The sequence below is a fragment of the Rana temporaria genome, chromosome 4 (genome assembly GCF_905171775.1).
Source record: "Rana temporaria chromosome 4, aRanTem1.1, whole genome shotgun sequence".
Lineage (NCBI taxonomy): Eukaryota > Metazoa > Chordata > Amphibia > Anura > Ranidae > Rana > Rana temporaria.
The window spans coordinates 10606225-10619541 of NC_053492.1; the positions used below are offsets into that span (position 1 = coordinate 10606225).

Below are 13317 nucleotides of genomic sequence, written 5' to 3' on the forward strand. Positions count from 1 at the left end.
CAATGAAGTCGGGAAACCATTAAGGGCCCCAATAAGAAGAGGATTGTAGAGCCCCCCTTCTATTTATTCTCAGGGAGTGAAGGTGCTGGTAACAGTCTCCCTGAGAATACTGGGGGTGTTTGACACAGTGAGGTGTCCACATCCCCAGGGACCATCCATCCCACACTCTCCTCCTACCTAACAGTGGTGGATGGCGAGGAGGAGCTGCTCAGGATGTCCCCAATTCGGGGAGGGAGTCTCTGTGGATGCCTGGCACAGAGGAAAAGCTTCTCCGGACCGCGAGGCGGTCTTCGGCGTCCTGTACTGGCTACTGCGCATGTCTGGAAGTGTCCGACGGCACGGCTAGTCGGCGTCACTTCCACCATGCCTGGGCTACAGTAAAATGGCGGCGAGCAGTGTCTCACACGCTCAGCAGCGGTAACAGAGCGGGGGTCCATGGTCGTACGTTCCCTCCCATCCTGCACAAAGCGATCCTTCCCTACGGTGGGCAGCAGAAAGCTGCATGGACAAGGAGGACGGACCGATACCAGCTTCTCAAGTCACCACAGGGGGTGACGGTCGGCTATGGCGCGTCACACGTTCCGAAAATAGCCGGAGTAGGACTCGGCTCTTCACGGCGCTATACAGCGCCTGCGCACAGACTAGGAGCTGACTGCGCAGGCGCCGTATATATCTGAGTCCTATTTCGGCTATTTTCGGAACGTGTGACGCGCCAATCATGTTCCCCTCTTCATAGGAACGCCTATTTCCCCGCCGGAGTCTGAAACGAAACTGAGCGATTAAACGGTAAATACAGCGGCGAAAAAAAAAAACATACTATAGCTGACGCATGCTGGATGGGATGGTACATAAAAAAAAAAAAAAGTTTTAGGGTGAACCTCCGCTTTCTTGTAAAAGCTGGATATATGCGTATATAATGTTAAAGTCCACCAGCTGAGTGGCTGCATGCATGTGTCATGTCGGCAGGAAGTGGTTAATTCCTCCTTGTTTACTATTGTAACCACCCATTTAAAGTGGGAAGTAAAGTCAACAAAAACAGTTGGCAAGCATAATGTATTGAATGGATAAGTGATCTTGCGCAGTATTGTATTATCACTCAACAAATTAAAATCATTTAAGATTAAAATCTCAAAGTGATGATAAACATAAGGTGAAAATTTCAAAGTGATAATTCTAGTCCATATGATGATCCAAATTCAAGCTCCAATGTGGATTTGTTATATCCGGCTAAAAATGTGCTCACAGAACTCTCACCTCCAATAATTAGATAAACCGCATCAAATAGTGAAAAAGCCTTCAGCCCTCATAAGATTCCATCCCACAATATTTTACTGGGGTATTTCCAGCTTTCTATGACCGTCCCGGTCACTACACATCAAGCTTCAGGATATCTGGTAAGCCCAGCAGCCCAGACTATATTTACTGCAGTAAGGATAGGAATCAAGGGGAAAAGAATAGCCTCCCATAGTGTAATATGTTCAAATACTAGGGTATTTATTTAAATACAAGTAGATGGACTCTTACATCAAAGATAATAATAAAATACATCAAAGATAATAACAAAATGCAAAAAGATAAAAACATGGCGTTTGTGCCAGGGCTGTGGAGTCGGAGTCGAAGAGTCGGAGGAAATTTTGGGTACCTGGAGTCGGAGTCGGCAAACTCCTACTAAATTAGATTGGATTGGAATCTATGATGTAGCAGTTCGCATGAAGGGATTACGACCTGAAATACCTCCACAGGATGAAGTTCTTTTAAGCAATAGTGGTAACTCCGGATCATCTTCTTCAAACGAAGAATTAGACTTTGATTCCTTCTTAGACAAAATGGAAGTTGCTAAAGGAAAGAGACGTCGCATAAGCGTTAGAGAACCAGTAAGTGTCCAAATAAACAAATTCCAACAGGAGTTTTATAAAGCACTAAAAGAAGTTGAAAAGTATGATCGCTCATCAAAACTTACTGTTGAAGAAGCCATCCTTGTTTATCCAGAGATCGTTAGTGATGTGGCCAGAATAGTTACTGCAATGCCACCCACTCAAGTCAGTGTCGAAAGATTATTTTCAGCCCTAAAAATAATAAAGTCTGACTTAAGAGCCTCTATGAAAGAGGATCTGGCAGAGGCAATTCTCTTCCTTAGAACTCTACATTGAATTGATTTGCATTTGCTAAGCCTATAACTACATTTCAAGATTAATATAAACCATTTCTAGGTTTTACAGATTTTGTTTTTGGTTCATTATAGATAAGCTTTGTTTTTGTTCTAAAACAACCAAATAATGTGGTTTGTATTTTTGAACTGGTAAAGATCCTGTTCCTGATGTTTATGCCTGCTGCTACTATCCAGCCACTTGATTGATTAATAAAAAAAAATTAATAAAACTTTGTTTTCATTGTGTTTGTCTTTTGCTTAAACTGTGCAATACAGTAGACTGTTGGCTTCCCAGCCAGTAGTCCTGTGGTAGGTTGCGTTTCTTTCCCTCAAGGAATGTATAAAATACATTCGCATATTAATACAGAGGAGTTGGAGTTGGAGTCGGAAGTACATAAAACTGAGGAGTCGGAACATTTATCTACCGACTCCACAGCCCTGAGTTTGTGCGCTCTCTCACTTCACTTCCGGTGTGCGTCCACGTCAGTCTCTGGCCTGCACGTTACGTCACCGCATGTGAATTCATAAGGGGAACCAGATTGGCTGCTAAAAGATTACTTTTATATGGTATAAACCAGAAGTGCTAATTCGTCCATTTTCTTGTAGTCCGCTCAAAAACACAGTATCACGGCCATTTTATTGGTTATCTGTACATTAAACGTATCTAGCGGCCATTTTCTTGTAGTACATAACTGACCAGAGAAACTTTAATATTCGGACATTTTCTTGTAGTCCGCTCAGAGACACAGTATCGCGGCCATTTTATTGGTTGACTATACATTAAACGTATCTAGCGGCAATTTTCTTGTGGTGCATAACGGACCAAAGAAACTTTAATATTGAACTAGAAATTAGATCCATAAAGTGGCCGTTATAATGTGACTAACATCATACTGGCAGCATAATGTATGCATTGGTGAGTTGCATGGCCAACGCTGTAAATTCAACAGTTGTCTGGTTGTAAAGACTTAAGCTCGGGGAACAAGAGATCCAAAGTTACAGAAAAGGTTACAACTGTTATTCATTATTGAGTCCCAATGGGGCAAACACATTGAGCTCATATTTCTATTTTGTTTCTTTGTGAAGTAGGATTTTATCAACATCACTTTGTCTATCAAATGAATATATGTAATAAAGTGTATCTTTTATATAAAATATATATTTTTATATTGGTTGCCCACAAAATCCTATTACGATTAAACAAACGGCATCACTTTGATTATTGGAAATTTTCAGTTGGTAGATGCCATGGAACTCCAGCTCCATCACTGAGGATCCATGGTATCTTTTGAAATGTTCAGCAAAAGGGGTCTCATCACCTTCAGTCACAATACTAGAATCATGTTCTCCAATCCGCTTTCTGAGCTCCCTTTTGTTTTTTGCCAACATATGTATCTTTTGGCAGGGGCACATGATCATATAAACTACCCACCTAGAGAAGCAGTTTATGAAAGAACAAGTAAAGCATTTCATGCTGAAAGTCACAAAATACCTTTTTTTTTGCTGACATATTTTTCACATTGTGTCCACATCTGAATATAATGGATGGGGGACTACCAAGGGAAGAGTGCTGTAGGCTCACAGGGGAGTACTCACCATGTACCAAAACTCACAAGAAATAAGATCCTGGGAGTGCAGGTAGGTTACAGTGCCCAAACCCTGAATATAGGGAGATGCATCGTGTATAACAAAAAACACCACAAAGCATCTACCAAAGCTACTGCATGCCTTTTATTGAAAATTAGATATATATACATAAACATGCTAGTAATCGCCAAAACCCATAGGTCACCTCCCTTTCCTCGCCCCCCCCCCCCCCAGAACCTGAGCCCACCCCCACTCTCCCCCAAATACCCAACACTCATGTGTGAGGGGTCTAATGGAACCTTAATGTCTCATTAAAGAGAACCTGTCACAACAAAATGCTATTCAATGGGGGGGGGGGGGGCTATTGGTCCCTTATGTGGTAGCGATAAAATTATGTGAAAAAAACTTACACCCAAACAATTCAACTCCCTTCCCTGAGCCCCCATGTACATATATAACATAAACAACATGTCATGGGCGCTTACATACAAATATATTGATTGCACTACATGTAACACAGTGGCATGAACAATGGAGTGAGAGCAACACATCTAGGCCACGGTTAACTCTAAACTGCTGACCTATAAAGGCTTTTAAATTATTACCATTGGGCAATATTTGGGTAACAAAGTTTGTCATAAATGCACCAACACACACAATTTTAAGACCGGAAATGTTGGGTATCTATTTATGCAGGACAACTGAACTTCATCTCCTATGATTCAATGCTGCCAACCATAAAGTCTTTTGAACTCCTCTTGCTTGTAGGCTCCGCACACCGCTGTGACAGGCGACATGTCTCCCAAAGTTATTTCCGGGTTCGTGGGCTCCGGCCAATCCCACAATCATCTGTCTGTGAGTTTGTGCAGTCATTGTTAGGTCAATCTGAACGAATCAGGGCCGGATTCAGAAAGGACTTACGACGACGTATCTCCAGATACGCCGTCGTAAGTCCAAATGTGCGCCGTCGTATCTATACGCGTATTCTGGAGATCAGATACGCCTGAATTTTGCCAAGATATGACCAACGTAAGTCTCCTACGCCGTCGTATCTTGGGTGCATATTTACGCTGGCCGAAAGGGGCGCTTCCGTAGATTTACGCGTCGAATATGCAAATGACCTACATACGCCAATTCACGAACGTACTTGCGCCTGTCGCAGTAAGCTACACCGTTTACGGAAGGCGTACGTCAGGCATTAGTTTACCCCTCATAGACCAGGGGTAAGTCATGTTAAGGCATGGACGTCGGAAACGCAGAAACAGCCGTCGTATTTTACGTTGTTTGCGTAAGTCGTACGTGAATGGGGCTGGGCGTAGGTTACGTTCACGTCGTATGAATGGAGCCGGCATATCTTAGGGAGTAAATTCGACGTGATTCTGAGCATGCCCTGTTCGTTCGGCCATGCATTTACATGCATGGGGTCACGCTTCATTATAATACAACACGCCCACTGCCTTGCTACTTTGAATTAGGCGGGCTTACGCCGGCCCATTTACGCTACGCTGGCGTACATATGGGAGCAAGTGCTTTGTGAATACTGTACTTGCCTCTCAATGTTACGACGGCGTAGCGCATATGAGATGCGCTACGCCTATCTCTCTGAATCTGGCCCTCAGTGTCTAAGGAGCTTTTTTTGTTTATTTCACCGCCTGTACCACTGTCCCATTCAATATACTAGAAAAACTATAGTATCTACCCTTTACACCTCCACTTGATTCCCGAACTAGCCCAGGAGAGTGCCAATTTTAGCGCCACAGTGCCCCGGGTTATCTATGTGGTTTTTCTGATAATATATTCCACTTGGATCAAATTCCTGAAGAACCGGGTTTCAGCGAAACGTAGAGTGTGAGATCTCAACTGAGGTCACCTTTGACTGGAATGATAGCCATAGATATTGGACAGATATTGGACATTTATATCAGAGGAATCAATGTCCTATTAGAATTGTTTAGTTGTCCTTTTTCGGACTTTTGTACTATTACCCGTCCTCTACTCTCCCTTTGTGGGTGAATTTTTAATACTGACATAATTAATTTGTATATTTCTTTTAAAAAACATTGTATTGTGAATTCACCGTACCGTACCATGAAAGTCCTCAATGCCTCAACTCAATTATGCTATGCTTTATCTGAATTTATAGGACAGAGGTACTCTATATTGCTGTACATTTTTTGTAGCACTTGCCTTCTATTCATCATAGATCTGGCTAAATCGCGTCACTGCAGGGCGAGTTATTGAGTACCTTTTCCCTGATTACAGCATCCTCGGGAGCCTGCTTCAGGACCTTCCCACCATTCTTTTAAATCTGGTATCATCTGGATTGATAAGCAGGCAGAAGCCCACCGTTCCTACACCCCTAAACTCGCTTATCCATGTCTTTATGAACCTTACTTTGTGCACAGTCATGTTGGAATAAGAACGAGCCATCTCCAAACTGTTCCCACAAAGTTGGGAGCATGAAATTGTCCAAAATGTCTTGGTATGCTGACGCCTTAAAGTGGATGTAAACCCACGCTCATCCTTTCTAAACTACTGCCATAGTGCTGATCTATAAGGATATAGATGCCTCCTGCATGTATCCTTACCTGTCAAATGTTTCCCCTCTTTCTGTTATAAGAACTGAAAAACTGCAGATTCTGTGGGTGGATCTGTTGTCTGGAGCTCTGTGGGTGGAGTCGTGATGTCAGTAGACTCCCTGCCCTCCTCTACACTCCCCTTGTCAACATGCATTTTTCACGGTTATTTTCCTTACACTGAATTCTGCTATGATCACAAACATACAGTCAAAATCCAGAAAAGTAACCACATGACTTCAGAAAAGGAGTGGGGGTGGGAATTAAAAAATAATGCCTGTCTCCAGGCTAGTGCATGAGATATGTAAATAACCTGTCATTCACAGCAAGGGGGCGGAACAGACTAAGGTTTTTCTCTGTAAATCCGTTTTATTTCACTGAACAATAAAAGAGGATTGCTCAGAGCTGGATTAACTCTGTGTGGCAAGACTGGGCACATATGATAGGAAATCTTATACTGTACATTGTGACATCCACTTTAAGAGTTCCCATCACTGGAACTAAGGGGTCAAGCCCAACCCCTGAAAAACAACCCCACACCATAATCCCCCCTCCACCAAAGGATGTGGAGGGGTGGCCATTTTTTTGCAATACAGTGTGGATGAGCGAGTTTGGGTTGGCGAAGCCTGACTGGCCTGAGAGTCCTGACCTCAACCTGATAGAACACCTTTGGGATGAATTAGGCCCAAAACAGTGCCTGACCTCACAAATGCACTTCTGGAAGAATGGTCAAACATCCCCATAGACACACTCCTAATCCTTGTGGACAGTCTTCCCAGAAGAGTTAAAGCTGTTATAGCTGCAAAAGGTGGGCCAACTCAATATTGAACCCTACGGACTAAGACTGGGATGCTATTAAAGTAAAAGATTTACTTGGTTACTGTGTCATAATCTGGTGTCTGTGTAATGGCATTGCTATTCAGAAATGTTCGAACCCAGGGTGTGAGAGGTGTCAGAGAGACTTGCAGGGCAATCATTGGTGTCAAGTATATTTAAGCGGCCCTCATGGTGTAGCGCTACACAATTTATTTCTCGTACTCAAAGCACTAATACACCTTAAGGTTTGTGTGGGATCCCTGATGTATATGAAGACAGGACTTTAATGAGTAATAATTCCCTCACTCAGAACAGGAAAGTGGTTTCTCCCCCATGTGCGAGCTCTCATGTGTGTGAAGAGAGGACTTCTGTGTAAAACATTTCCCGCACTCAGGACAGGAATACGGCTTCTCCCCCATGTGAGATTTCTGATGTCTGTAAAGATTGCACTTCAAAGAAAAACATTTCCCACACTCAAGACAGGAATAGGGCTTCTCCCCTGTGTGAGATCTCTGATGAGTGTACAGATTTGACTTCACTGAAAAACATTTCCCGCACTCAAGACAGGAATACTCCTTTTTCCCTGTATGCAATCTCTGATGTCTGTAAAGATGTGACTTAACTGAAAAACATTTTCCACACTCAAAACAGGAATATGGCCTTTCCCCTGTGTGAGATCTCTTATGTGTGACAAGACTTGAAGCTTTTGCAAAACATTTGCCACACTCAGAACAGGAATAAGGCTTCTCGCCAGTGTGAGATCTCTGATGTATGATAAGACTGGTCTTCTGTGAAAAAAATGTCTTACACTCAGTACAGGAATATGGCTTCTCACCTGTGTGAGATCGCTGATGTATGGAGAGATTGTACTTCTTTGAAAAACATTTCCCGCACTCAGAACAGGAATACGGCTTTTCGCTAGTGTGAAACCATTGATGTGCGACAAGATCAGATTTTTGTACAAAGCATTTCCTGCACTCAGAACAGGAATACGGCTTCTCCTCCATGTGCAATCTCTGATGTCTGTAAAGATGTGACTTCCTTGAAAAACAAGTCCAGCACTCAGGACAGGTAAATGGCTTTTCGCCTGTGTGAGTTCTTTTATGAATATTAAGACTGGATTTAGAAGGGAAACGCTTCCAGCACTCAGTACAGGGAAACCTTTTCTCTGTTGGAAGGACGGCACCGTCGCTCACAGTCTGAGGTTCCTCAGGATAAGAGGAATACGATGGTCCGGCACCGTCCCTCACAGTCTGAGGTTCCTCAGGATAAGAGGAATACGATGGTCCGGCACCGTCCCTCACAGTCTGAGGTTCCTCAGGATAAGAGGAATACGATGGTCCATCTACACTGTGTGGTGCCGGATGGAGATTTGAGGTAGTCAGGTTTTCTCCTGGACTATACTGTGTGATGTCCTCATCTTCTACTTTACAGTCTGGAGACAAAGTGAGACAATCCTCTGAGGTTTTCCTCATCTCCCGTCCATCTACTAAAATAGAAATACAAAAGATTATTACTAGACATGAGCAGATTGGTTCCCCTAAACCAGGACTCCGCCCACATCAGGCAGCTTTGTCTCTGAGGATCTTATAATTCCCCCCTCAAGGTAACTAGTAAATGGGTCCTCTGATCTCCTACCTGTCAGAACTCTTAGGCCCCATGCACACGAGAAGCAAATGCAAACACATGTAAACTCAAGTTTTCAAAGGCAAAAACCGGCGTTTAAAACGCCCGTTTTTGCTGTGAATTTAGCGGCGTTTTACCGCGTTTGCGGCTATCAGCGTTCATAACAAAGACATTATAGACCCTCCCAAAGCTTTAAAACGCAAAAACTTTTGCATCTGAACCCAAAATTTTGCATCTGGAAAAAACGAGCCTAAACCCAACTGCTTTAAAACCCCAAATAAAACGTGAATGTGTGCATGGACACATAGGATAACATTAAATGTGTTCAGGGGCAGTTGGAAAAAAAAATGCCCAAATGCCTCTGAACTCGAGTTTGCCAGCGTCTCGTGTGCATGGGGCCTTATGGATTTTTTTTTTTTTTTTTTTTACATTTCTCTCATTTTACACTATGGAAATTTGAAAGACTAGGTTCACGTGAAATCCTCTTCTAGTTAATGATACAATGCCTTGGAAGGACTGTTTGTCAAGGTAAGGAGACACTGTTGACTTCCAGTATCCCAGAACAATGGAAATATATGTCTAATAAATAGTCCTGGGAAGTAGAGAAACCACGAGTTAGCTGAAAGAGTTTCAATAAATTACACAGTTTTATTTTCAAAAATAACAGGACCAGAAGTTAAATATAACGTCCCCCCTATGTTTACAGTGTGGGAACTTCAGAACTCACAAACATGATACTGTTAAGACACACAGGGGGTTATTTACGAAAGGCAAATCCACTTTGCACTACAAGTGCAAAGTGCACTTGGAAGTGCAGTCGCTGTAAATGGGGTAGATCTGATTTTATCATTCAGTCTTGTGCAAGCTAAAATGCCCTTTTTTCATATCCCTTGTATGTCCCCCTCGGATCTACAGCGACTGCACTTCCATGTGCACTTTCAAGTGCAGTTTGCAGTAGTGCAAAGTGGATTTGCCTTTCGGAATTAACCCCCATTGTTTGTCTGTTTTCCCAGGTTGAGGAGAACAATCTGGTTTTCCTGTCAAGGATAGCTCTTCCATTATTCATTGGGTGAGAAACTGTTAACCATTAAAGGGGTTGTAAAGGTAAAAGTTTTTTCACCTTAATGCATCCTAAAATGCTCTAGCAAAGCGCGGTGAAGTACAACGGCACGATAAAGGGGAAGTTCTATTCGGATGGTGCCACCCTTGGGGCTGCTTTTGCTGATTTCGTGTTGGTAAAAGTTTGGTGAGAGACGATTCGCGCTTTTCAGTCTTTGTGCTTTTCAGTCTGTTACAGCGTGATGAATGTGCTATCTCCATTACGAACGCTAGTTTTACCAGAACGAGCGCTCCAGTCTTATAACTTACGTCTGAGCATGCGCGTTTTTTTTTAACGTCGTTAAAGCCCACACACGACCATTTTTTACAACGTTAACAACAACGTGAAAATTTAGAGCATGTTCTAAATTTTTAATGTCCATTTTTTACGTTGTAAAACATTCTCTGGAGCACACACACGATCGTTTTTAACCACTTCCATACTGGGCATTTTCATCTCCTTCCTGCCGAGACCAATTTTTAGTTTTCAGCGCTGTCGCACTTTGAATGACAATTGCGCGGTTGTGCGACGTGGCTCCCAAACAAAATTGACGCCTTTTTTCCCCCACAAATAGAGCTTTCTTTTGGTGGTATTTGATCACCTTTGCGGTTTTTATTTTTTGCGCTATAAACAAAAGAAGAGCGACAATTTTGAAAAAAAAAACACTATCTTTTACTTTTTGATTTAATAAATATCATAATTTTTTTCTAAAATACTTTTTTTTCCTCAGTTTAGACCGATACGTATTTTTTTGATCGGTTTGCGCAAAAGTTCTAGTGTCTACAAAATAGGGAATAGAATTATGGCATTTTTATTTATTGAATTTTTTTTTACTAGTAATGGCGGCGATCTGCGATTTTTATTGTGACCGTGACATTGCGGCGGACATATCGGACACTTTTGACACATTTTTGGGACCATTAACATTTACACAGCGATTAGTGCTATAAAACTGCACTGATTACTGCGTAAATGTGACTGGCAGGGAAGGGGTTAACACTAGGGGGCGCTGAAGGGGTTAAATATGTTCCCTAAAGTGTGTTCTAACTGTTAGGGAGAGGGGGACTCACAAGTGGAGGAGATCGATGTGTGTTCCTCTGTACTGGGAACACACATCAGTCTCCTCACCACTGACAGGACATGGATCTGTGTGTTTACACACACAGATCCATGGTCCTGCCGTGATTGCGGGCAATCGCGGGTGCATTAGAGTCTGCAAAAGACTTGAGACTGGGGCGGAGGTTCACCTTCCAGCAGGACGACCCTAAACCTACAGCCAGAGCTACAATGGAATGGTTTAGATCAAAGCATATTCATGTGTTAGAATGGCCCAGTAACAGTCCAGACCTAAAGCCAATTGAGAATCTGTGGCAGGACTTGAAAATTGCTGATCACAGACGCTCTCCATCCAATCTGACAGAGCTTGAGATATTTTGCAAAGAAGAATGGGCAAAAATGTCCCTCTCTAGATGTGCAAAGCTGGTAGAGACATCCCCAAAAAAGACTTGCAGCTTTAATTGCAGTGAAAGGGGGTTCTACAAAGTATTGACTCCGGGGGGCGCCATACAAATGTACCCCCCACACTTTTCATATATTTATTTGTAAAAGAAAACCATTAATCATATTCCTTCCACTTCACAATTATGGTCTATCACATAAAATGCCAATAAAATACATTTACGTTTTCGGTTGTAACATGACAACATGTGGGAAATTTCAAGTTGTATGAATACATTTTCAAGGCACTGTATGTAAACACAGGGTTGATAATTAGGCTGCTCTACCAATCATGGAGGAGGATACACCTTTTTGGGTCAGGTTTATCAAAATGTTTTGAGACAATTATCTGCAATTCAATAGGAGGGCATGTCAGGTAGGCAGGGGACAGACACCCATCATTTAGAGATCACACACCCATCATATACAGGGGATCATCATGACATAATCAGCAGCCTTTTTAAAAGGGTCTCGCCAAATAGAAATTTTAAGGGGTAACTATATTTTGCATATTTAGGCCTGGATTCACGTAGAATCGCGTATCTTTGTGCGGGCGTAACGTATCCTATTTACGTTGCGCCTCCGCAACTTTGACAGGCAAGTGCCGTATTTTCAAACCAAAGTTGCGGCGGCGTAGCGTAAATAGGCCGGTGTAAGCCTGCCTAATTCAAATGTGGTAGATGTGGGCGTGTGCTATGTAAATTTTATGTGACCCCACGTAAATGACGCTTTTTACGTGGGGTCACATAACATTAACATGGAGCACAAGGAGAAGAAAACTGCACAAACTAGAAGGCTGCCGCTGTCATGTCAGGGCAACTTTCAGTGAGCGTTGCACCGGAGTGGTAATTTTCGCAATCCTCCACCTCACTCATTACTTTCTGCTCTCCAGCTACATTGGTCGGGGCCCCGGGGGAGGGGGGCAGGCTCAGAGAGGTCATACTGTTGGGTCCCATGGCTTAATGAGGATTGTAAGGAGAGCACCTGTGTACTGCTCTGCCTGTGCGCGACTCACCAGACTACTTTTCCCGAGCATGCACTTTTCCTCTTCGGCCGCCAATCTCATCGGGACTCTAGGTGTAGGCACAGATTGGAGGGAGATTGGTCATGCATCCCTGTCATCACTCGCCCCCAGCTTAAATCCACTCGCCAAATGCTAGTAGGCGAGTGGAAATTTTGAGGGCTGTCATATTATATGTATATAGAATCGGGTAGAGGGGAGGGGAGAGAGCAGAAGTCAGGACTATGTAATGTACCACTAATTGTATATGATACAATAATTAGGAATATATAGTATCAGGACTATGTAACACATATGATAATGTGTATAGAGCAGGGGTTATGTGTATGCAATATACAATAAATAGTATATAGTGCAGGGGTCAGGACTACGTAATATGCAATATAAATTATATAGAGTAAAGGTCAGGACTCATAATATTGGTAATCAGTGGAAGATTAAATGTTTACATGAGACAAGTTGCAGAGATCCCACACCGCTGCCTCCCATCTCCTGAGACTGCACTCAGTGACTTGGGTCTGAGACTATACAGACATATCCCTCCACAGCCAGCAACAGAACAAGTAACCCTGGGAGAATTGTTCTGTCTGAGGTCTAGCTAGACTCAGGCACATGCACCAGGAGCCTAGGTTGAGCAATGACTATGATGGAAATTGAGATTCTGCTGCCAGCTGAACCCCAGAATCTCCATAAATCCAGTCTAGAGACATAAATTGTGTCTGAAGCACAGAGAAGGAAGATTATCCGAGAGAAATACAGGATGGGGAACACAGCTCAGGAAAGTGACCAGGGGATTACAGGCTGATATCACCCAGTCCCTGCCCTACTCTGGACCAATCAGTGAGCAGTATGGGTGGAGGAATGGATTTAGTGGTAATGACCCACCTGTGCTGATCTCTGTAGGAGTGTCCTCCTCTATAAATGTCCCCGTTATTCCATCCTCCTC

The 13317-nt window shown here is 43.0% G+C and overlaps 1 protein-coding gene across 1 annotated transcript; it reads right to left on the reverse strand.

The window, feature by feature from the left end:
* Positions 1–1690: 1690 nt before the first annotated feature.
* On the reverse strand, positions 1691–9813 carry LOC120935508 (zinc finger protein OZF-like). The gene is made up of 4 exons (XM_040347558.1): positions 9729–9813; positions 7618–8368; positions 3364–3581; positions 1691–1836 (listed from the first exon to the last, which is right to left on the reverse strand). The coding sequence occupies exons 1-4, from the start codon at positions 9811–9813 to the stop codon at positions 1691–1693; spliced, it is 1200 nt and encodes a 399-aa protein (XP_040203492.1).
* Positions 9814–13317: the final 3504 nt, after the last annotated feature.

What these genes read in the sequence shown, in the direction of transcription:
- LOC120935508 (XM_040347558.1), bottom strand. Translation starts at nt 9,813, where the DNA reads ATGGAAGAGCTATCCTTGACAGGAAAACCAGATTGTTCTCCTCAACCT. An exon ending in ATGGGGGTTAATTCCGAAAG is followed by an intron (nt 8,369 to 9,728) that starts GCAAATCCACTT and finishes CTGTGAGGGACG; the next exon opens with GTGCCGGACCATCGTATTCC. An exon ending in TCTCACACAGGGGAGAAGCC is followed by an intron (nt 3,582 to 7,617) that starts CTATTCCTGTCT and finishes CTGCTTCTCTAG; the next exon opens with GTGGGTAGTTTATATGATCA.